At 28.3% G+C, this 9,269-nt stretch overlaps 1 protein-coding gene across 8 annotated transcripts in view; it reads left to right on the forward strand.

The window, feature by feature from the left end:
- Positions 1-9,269, forward strand: part of LOC108692306 (G protein-activated inward rectifier potassium channel 3-like) — a 73,723-nt gene that overhangs the window by 2,685 nt on the left and 61,769 nt on the right. For 2 of the 8 annotated variants that reach the window (XM_018200496.1, XM_018200497.1), the window contains exon 1: positions 8,399-8,577. The exons of the other annotated variants lie outside the window; for them this stretch is intronic. Coding sequence is in view for 1 of the 2 variants with exons in the window: in XM_018200497.1 (XP_018055986.1) it covers positions 8,465-8,577 (113 nt within the window). In the remaining variant the exon portion in view is untranslated. Of the gene's footprint in view, positions 1-8,398; positions 8,578-9,269 lie in introns of those variants that run through there. 8 annotated transcript variants of the gene reach the window in all.

Here is a 9,269-nt window from a genome sequence, read left to right on the forward strand (position 1 = left end):
AATATGAAGGTCACTTGAAAAGTTTTGAACCTCAATATAAAGACAATCGTACATATTTTGCAAGATACTTATGAAAATTGTAGCGATTTTTGGACGTTCAGTTATTGTTTGAGTCATTTGTACCAGTTGATGTCAGTGTTTATGATTGAAAATCTGTGTCCTCCTAAGCCTAACTTTGAGCTAGGAAACAGGAAAAAGTCGTTGGGGATCTGGTGAATACGGTGGATAGTTAATTAAGGTATTTGTCTGAGAAATTGAGTTTCTACAGATTTTTTTGAAATTTAAATATTATGTTTAAAATAATTTCATTTATATGTGATTAAAGTTTCAAAGAACCTAGCGGTGTCGAAATGGAGATATTCACTTTCAAAGTTTCAGTTTTTAACATGTAATTTTCTTTCTTATTTTTTTATCTTATTTCTTATATCAAGTCTTGTAACGAAGTAACGTTTTAATATTTTGTGAAAAGCTTCTATAAATAATTTTTTAAATAAATCTGTAATGTAAAAATATTATAGAAACCTTAAATAAAAAAAATAAAGGGACCTAGCAGTGTCGTTTCTGAACTAGAGTAGTTTAAATTTGTAATTTGATTTTCGTACGCCAAGTGGCGACAGGGACATATTGTTGTCACATTTCAACTGTCTTCAGTGTGGACTAGTGTTTATGCACATAGATACAACATTTATGCATTTATGTGTTCGCCTTAAAAGTTTCTCTCTTCAGAGAGCACGCGCGGAGAGGCATTCGTAAATTTTTGTAATGGCCATTGTCGATATTCCATTTTACTTGATTTTTTTCTATTTTTACAAAAACTGACATCGATGGCACAAATGATTCTCAAACGACAACTGAGCGTTCAAAATGGCTACAATTTTCATAGATATCTTGCAAAACATGTACAATTGTAGTACCAGAATGGTTTTGACGAGTAATACCGTCTTCATGTTGAGGCTCAAAATTTTTCAAACAATCTTCGTATTATATAAATATAGAATTTTGCTAATGTTATATATCTAGTATAACACAGTAACATACAATACATTGTACAATGATAATATTTAATGTCTCGCATTATGAATGTAATAAGTGGCGATTGATAAGAATTATAACAGATAAACGGTAAACGTATATGGTAATCTTGTTAGCGCATGCACATATACGCAATATGTATGAAACAATCAATTGCATGTTAATTAGGCTCGATGATGACAGATCTCATTCTCGTATTTACTACGGAACGTACTATATTTACTTTGATCATTTGCAAGCAAGGTTCTTACAAGGTAAGAAGGAATTTTGTTGTCACAAAAACGTTTCTGCTTCTACATTCGATATAAAAATTTTGTTATTATTAGATATCAATTATTTGATAATATAATGTAATAAAATTTATTTTCATTTTTACTAAAATACAGAATTTTGTTGAATATGCTAGTAAAAGCTTTATTTATTTATCACATTGAATTGACTAATTTAAATTATTATTAAACAAAAAATATATATTATAGAAGCTATATAGTTTGTTGCAACAAAATTATTAGATACTGTTATTTTAATGACAAATTAATTTTTTATAGCAAAAATATTTTTGGTAAGTAGTATTATTAACAAATCTTATTTTATCTATATAATAAATGAAATTTATTGTAATAACATAGGAAAGTGGTTCAAATATGAACGATACCTTCTGTGTGAATATAACATTGAAAAATTAACACTATAAGTATTTATACAAAATTACATAAGAAAAAAAGCAATGCGTAATAATTAATCATATTGTTATTGCCACGTAATCAATACAAATTAAGAGAAAAGAAAATTTATTAGCAGCACATTTTATACATAGGTCAAATATAAACAATACTATTTTTTGTATGAATATAAATCAATCATGTAGATAGAGAGAGACGTATTTACACTGAGTGCTAGGTGGAGATGTTTGCTTATGTCCTGTACATGTGGTCTTCCAACAGTTGTTACAGTTGTTACTGTAATAATTTCGATGTTCGAATAAATAGTATCGAGTACCGCGCAAGTTCTGGTTCATGCATTGATCAAGTTTTCTGGAGAGTAAAAATGTTAAAGTCAAAATTGAAATTTGGTGTAAACTGCGTGCACAATTCAGAGAACAGATGCTATCGAAAGTGTAAGAGTATACCAGCATTCGATACTATTTGTTTGAATATCGTAATAATGACTATAGAAACAACTGCCATAAGGCCTATGTAGGGCGTGAATAGATACCTCTACCTTTCACTCACTATAAATACATCTATCAATGTTGATTTGTTTTACAAAAAAAACATACTTTATATTTGACCTCTACATACAAAGTATGATATTAGAAAATTTTTTTCTTTCTGTGTATTGATTGCTACATGACTATATAAAGATATAAATAATTATTGTGTATTGATTTTTCTTTTATATAATACTTATATAATATACTATAATTATATATGATTATATAAAAAATTGACATTTTATAGATAATTATATATAACATTTTTTCCCGTGAAAAGTATTGATAAATTTTGATAATTTCGCAACTATCAATACGATTGAACGCACGAAAAATATTACATTATAATAATAAAATATAATACATTGTGATTTTAACTATATCTTGTTTGTAACATGTAAATCTATATGTTTCTAATGTATATAACTGCTCTCCTGTACATGTGTTTGTATTAAATGAATATTAATATATTACTGTTAATTAATATTATTTTTTATAATTATATTTTATGTGTCATAAAAAAATATTTTTTATTAAGGGGCGCATTTTTTTTGCCTCGGGCGCCAAAAATGTTCCGGCTTTAGCCTTGATCTTGTCATATGTTATCAATTAAGGACACTCTCCTGTTACCTCCAGAAAGTTTTAGCCATCGCACATTATTCATTAAAAAGTTATTAATAAATAAAATTAATTATTCTTTTTAATATTTAAAACAATAATATGATGTATTAAATTCGGAAATTTGTTTCAAATTTTGAATGGATATCAATTGCACACGAGCCATTTGCGCATAAATCACAACGCTAGAAAAAAGAATAAAGAATTCCCTACGCAGAAGTTGCTGTGATTGGTAGTGTGCAAATGAATCATTCTCTAAATCTTATATTAAATCTGAAATTTGAGATGTAATATTTTAATCAAAATATAATTTTAGTGAATTAAATATGTTTTATTTAATGATCTTGGCTCATTTTTCAGGTAGCTATTATACATAATGCTCTAAAACGAAGATTTCTCATTCGCGATGAATTGATTAAGGTGAATTTTGAGAACTTTAATTTCTTATCGCGAGGAAAGAAAAAAAATACAATAATTAATAGTCAGACGGGGCAATGTCGGGAGAATATAGAAGAAGCTTTCTATTTGAAGTCCATTATCTTATGGATGGATGTCGCGATGTGAGATCTGGCATTATCATTCCAGCAAACGAGAATGGATTGAAATGAATTCAGATTTTCAAAAATATTCATAAATGTTAAAATAAATTCTTTTCAATTCTGAATGCATTTTTATTCATTTATAAGAATTACATGAAACAAATGTCTATTCCTTTTCAGTCTTGAATGCATTTTTATTCATTTATAAGAATTACATGAAACAAATGTCTATTCCTTTTCAGTCTTGAATGCATTTTTATTCATTTATAAGAATAGCATATAAGTATATCTCTATGCTTTTCAATCTAAAAATAATATTATGGTATTTTGTACGCATCATGAATACTACTCAATTCAAAATGGTGAATAGGAAATGCAGTTTTTTAATCCAATTGAATAAAAAAAGTTTTTATTTAAAAATAAATCTAAATGCTATTTAATTTATTTAAAATTATGAGTAGGAAATATTTCGTTTTAAACCAATTAAGTTCAAAAAACTTAACAAACATAAAATTAATTTTGTTCTTTATTTCTCTTTGATTAGAAATAAAATAAATGATCAATGTTAACATTAGCAAATCAAACTGAGCACATTCCAAATATTACTCTGATTGTGGCGCGAAACTGGCCAGGTTATTTAATTTTTATCCGATGTCGAATGTCGTCTTATAGTAATATAATATAATAGTAATATAATATAATATAATATAAATTGTTTATATCTGTTTCATATCTGTTAAATGATGATATTTTTATTGTATCCATATAATTTCATGCGCTAGATTAGCTGGTTATAATTAAAATACACAATAAATAACATACTTATTAATTGAAGAAGTAGTGCAGCAAGTAACGCAGAAGATTCATATAATTTCAGATATAATTATTATAAATGTCTTAAGAATAAAATTTATAAGCCTTAAATATAAATGTTTTTTTCGAATATTAAACTAGTTCGAATCATCTCAGCTCGAATCTAATCCATTTCAATCCATTTCAATCCAATCAATCCATTTTAATCCATTTTCGTAGATTTAAAGTACACATTCAAAAATTTTAATCTATTTTAATTCATTCTCGTTTACTGGGTGATGGAAGAAAACTCCATGCCTGTTAGTCAATTCAGGACGCTTTTGTGCAGCTTTCAATTTGTCCAACTGAAGGCTATATTTTACCGTTGATGATCTTTAATTGAAGACGCTCAATATACAATAGTCTTAAGAGATCTCAAATGCTCGAGAAGAACTTTCTTTATGTAAAGCCTCGGCTTAGCCACTACTTGTGTAGACGTATTGTTGATTCCCCACGATCTTTTCCGACTAACGTTATTATAGGATACAGCTTTCATCATCCATCATGATTCTCTTTAAAAAAAGATTCTTTTAGTGCCATTGAAACAGCACATTACAAGTGTTCATATGTTCCATTCATCAATTTCGTGTGGCAAATATTCAGTCGAGTTGAAAAGCTTCTTTAGGTAGCCATACACGGATTATGTTTTGAAAGCTGTGCCAAAAATATTCCTTTTACCATAGTTACAAGATTAATATCGCTGTAACTAACATAGATTTGTTCTGTAAGGGATCAGCTAACATCATGATTTCCATTTGCGTCTTATGACCAGCAGAGATGTTATTTTTTACTTTTGTTACAATATAGTTAATTATTTATTATTATTTATCATTATTACATATTTATAAAAACATTATTTAAGCAATATGGAGTAAATATTAGATTGGATCGATTAGAATAAATTTAATTAAATAAAAGAATTTATACAATAACCAACATTACATCATACTTTCCAAGAAAGTATAGAGAAGCCATAGAAATAATGGCTACAACATAAATAAAATATAAAAAAACCGGAAGACTGATCGATTTCTCCCACCTTCCGTCCCTTCCTTCCCACCCACAATTTTTTTCTTTCTCCTCATCACTTCACAAAGTATAATATAAAAAGAAACGGTCCAGAGGAACAGTTCAGGCTGCTCCTCGCCCTGATGAAGTGGACTGCAAGGTTCACGAAACGTTGACATTCCAAGAATGGATCTGGACACGGAGGAAACCCGCGAAACACATAATCATTATATAGAAAGCACCCATGGAAGTCTCAAGAATATTATCAAATAAAAGGATTCTATATTCGGTCACGCGATATGCAGAATTACAAAATATAAATAACGATAATGATAATTTGTAGTACTGATTATCATTTTTTATGTTGATGCAAGTATAATCATTAGCTTATATATACAGAGTATTTCAAGACATTAAGGACAAACTTTAAAGAATAAGAGATCTCAATGAAAGAATCAATTTTTGTGTTTCTAAACTTGTATCTTTTCTCTCTCTCCAATTTTTTTAAGGAGCTATGTTTGAGATATAAAAAATATTATAATATTAAGGTTATTTGAACCTTAATATTATAATATTTAGATATCATATACGAACTAGATATCATATACGAACTTTATGTACAAGACATGTAAATAAATCAACGATTATAATTATAACGATTATAATTTCGACCTAATGTGACATAACGATTATAATTTCGACCTAATCTTCAATGATACAATATCAATAAAGAAATTGAAACATGAAACTGATTAAATTGAACATTACATTAAAAGTAGCCAAATGCACAGTAATTTCTCTTTGTAGATAAACATAATTCAAAATAAAATGCATTTACAAAATTACAAGTTTCATTTGTACATCCTTCATTTCAAGAATATATGGTTCCGAAACCATAGTATTTCATGAATATTTCTATTAAAATAAGTCCATGTATCACTAAATCCCTCAGTTAGTCGATTTGATGTAAATTGATCATCTTCATTCGTCATTAGTCATAGCAATCTCAAATATGTTATAGATTTGTATATAATTGAGATTCGTAACTTTATAAATGCATTTTATTTTGAATTATGTTTACATACAAAGAGGAATTACTATGCACTCCCAATTAGCTGTTTTTAATGTATTGTTTAATTCAATCAATCCATGATTCAACTTCTTAGTTATGCTGAATATAGGATTCCTTTATTTAATTAAATTTATTCTCATCCAATATTCATTCCATATTATTTAAATAATGTTTTAATATATATAATAATAAATAATTAACTATATTAAATTGTAACAAAAGTAAAAAAAACATCTCTGCTGGACAAGCCGATACAAATAAAAATCACGATGTCAACCGATCTCTTACGAAACAAATCTATGTTAGTTACAGCGCTATCAACCTTATAAATAAATTCTAATTCCTCATCTTTCCCCCTAATATCTATGGAAATGATTGCATTTAAAAAGGCCTGCGAAGTTTTCTTGGCGAGCTCACTAAGAAAATTTGAAAACAAACACAAAATCGTTCGGAGCGCCTTCATTCTCACTGATTAAATAGTAACATGGAGCGCAAAAAAATTTAATACAATCGATCTTTCCCAACAACCTAGTACATTTTCACGTGAAAAGTTATGAACCTATATAGAACTTCATTTTGTTATAAAGTGTGTATATATATGAACATAGGATTCTACTTCGTACCTTTCTATGAAAAAGCATCACCAAAAAATAAGGCACATAAGTTTGGATAAGTTTTGGATTGTATCCCATTTTGAGTGGAAAATTGTAAACCTATACAAAGCAAAGTTCAACTTGGATTTAGAGTTTTCAACGCAAAACATTTGCAATCTCCTTCATAGGAGAAGGGGGGAGGCGGAGGGGGAGTGAAACTCTCTATATCTATGTACATTTTACGATGCAAAGCAAGGATTCACTTTCACCATGTGATGCTGTATTGCTGTATTGGGTTCATAACTTTTCACACAAAATTTTAATCCAAATCACATTGATTTACATTAAGTAAGTTTTTTAATTAACTGACTGGGATAAACTTCTGAAAACATCCAACATCAATTGTCACGAATTTTGGCAATGGTTTTTACTTGTTTCCAAACGAAAACAAGTGATTAGAGTGAGAAGAGCTTTCTGCTTCTTTTCCTCTTGTTGTTTTATTCGCTCTTGATATGTCGAAGATGAAAAGGATAGCCTCTATCTCTGCTTCGCTCGCTCAGCGCCGAAGCTGGCCGAGTGCGGCGTCATTTGGTGGGGCAAAAGTAGAGCTGATTCTTTAAGATGTCCGGGACCAAATGTGCATCACTGATTCCCGTTGATCGGTATCTCGAGTGGAGCGTCGCTGCGCGCTCATGGGAGATGCTGATATTCGGTTCATCTTCGGTAGTGTTCGGTGGATATCTGCTATTGCTGCTATCACCCTGAAATTTATGTTTGTTTTAGTTTAAAAAAATTGCGAGCGCACGGCGCTTCATCATTGCACAAGACCTCTGGCCGCTACATGCATTTCGGGATACATCGTTACAAAAGCATTCATTTAACATCATTTAAGAGTACTTCTGCCAAAATTCGTAACAATCGAGTGTTGGATGTTTCGAAAGTTTATCTATCGAATGATCAATTGCAGGTACAGCTTTTACGGAGGAAATAAGTTCTAAAGACTTACTTATTTTATATTTTATATGCATTTTAATCATGATAACACACGCATATATAGTTGCGTGTAAAGCATAATGCAATGTTATTAATGTAATATTTAGACTAAATTAAATTCCATCCTTCTTGTTAATAACATTTTAATAAATGAGCTAAAACTTTTTAGAGATTACTCAGGAAAGTATCTTCGACAACATGTTTCAAAATCAAGATCATTGGAAGTACTTTCCTTAAAGTGAATAATTATCTTAATTAATTCTTTTTATATATGAGATTTATATATGAGATAATTATATGATATAAACGTGTGTACAGTATCAGAAATTTAAATTCATGAAATTTGCTGAAAACAAAATTTCGAGATTACTGCAGAAATTATAATTAATTTTGCGATTATTTGAAGAGAAGAGAAATCATCAATCATGCAATCTTTGTTGAATCGAGCTCTTCGTTAATTTAATTGGTAGAATGGTTCGTTATCGCCATGTGATAATAGTTAGTTGATCCGGTCGTGAATGATACTGAAGAATTGAAACGATAGATGTTTTTCTACGTATTTAACTCGTACAGATTGAAATTATTGATCATGGATCACAAACGATTAAATATTTCGACGAAAAGACCTACTTGTGTGAGGTCCAAACGGAACAAACGGTAAGTGCAATCGTTTCACATTTATTTGCGTTTTAGTGCTGAATTACGAAACTTGTGATTTATGTGACAATTAGGACTGTTATTTGATAAATATATTAACTTTCTCCTCTTTTTCTAAGATAAATATTTGTATCTTTTAAAAATCTTTTACTTTCTTATTATTTCTAAATTTGATTGACTATATTATTTATAACTATATATAATATATATGAATACAACTAGAGATTTTAGACGCAAGTAACAAAAGAATATCCTATACCAAAAAATGATATTTATTTGTATTATGACTTATATATAATTTTAAAAAATAAGAATCATTATCAATTTTTAATATTATACTTTAATATTATACTAATTTTTATATTCTAACTCTCATAGTTTAAAATTTGAATGTTTCGTCAAAATTCAATTTGGAAATTATATCACTATAATGATAACAATAATAAATGTATGTGACATGAATTAACTGATATAATTATAGAACAAATTTTATTATTTATACATTTTTAATAGAAATTGATTTATATAATGAATATCATCAAGAAATTGAAAGAATAATCAAATCTAAGATATGTTTAAAATAAAAACAACAAGCCGTCACTAAATAAAAATACGCAAAACATCTAAAGATTACCTAAAATATTCTTTTTATTCAAATTTTATAATACGTTTGTAACAAAAAAAAGTATGTA

This window comes from Atta colombica, unplaced genomic scaffold, assembly GCF_001594045.1.
Source record: "Atta colombica isolate Treedump-2 unplaced genomic scaffold, Acol1.0 scaffold69, whole genome shotgun sequence".
Lineage (NCBI taxonomy): Eukaryota > Metazoa > Arthropoda > Insecta > Hymenoptera > Formicidae > Atta > Atta colombica.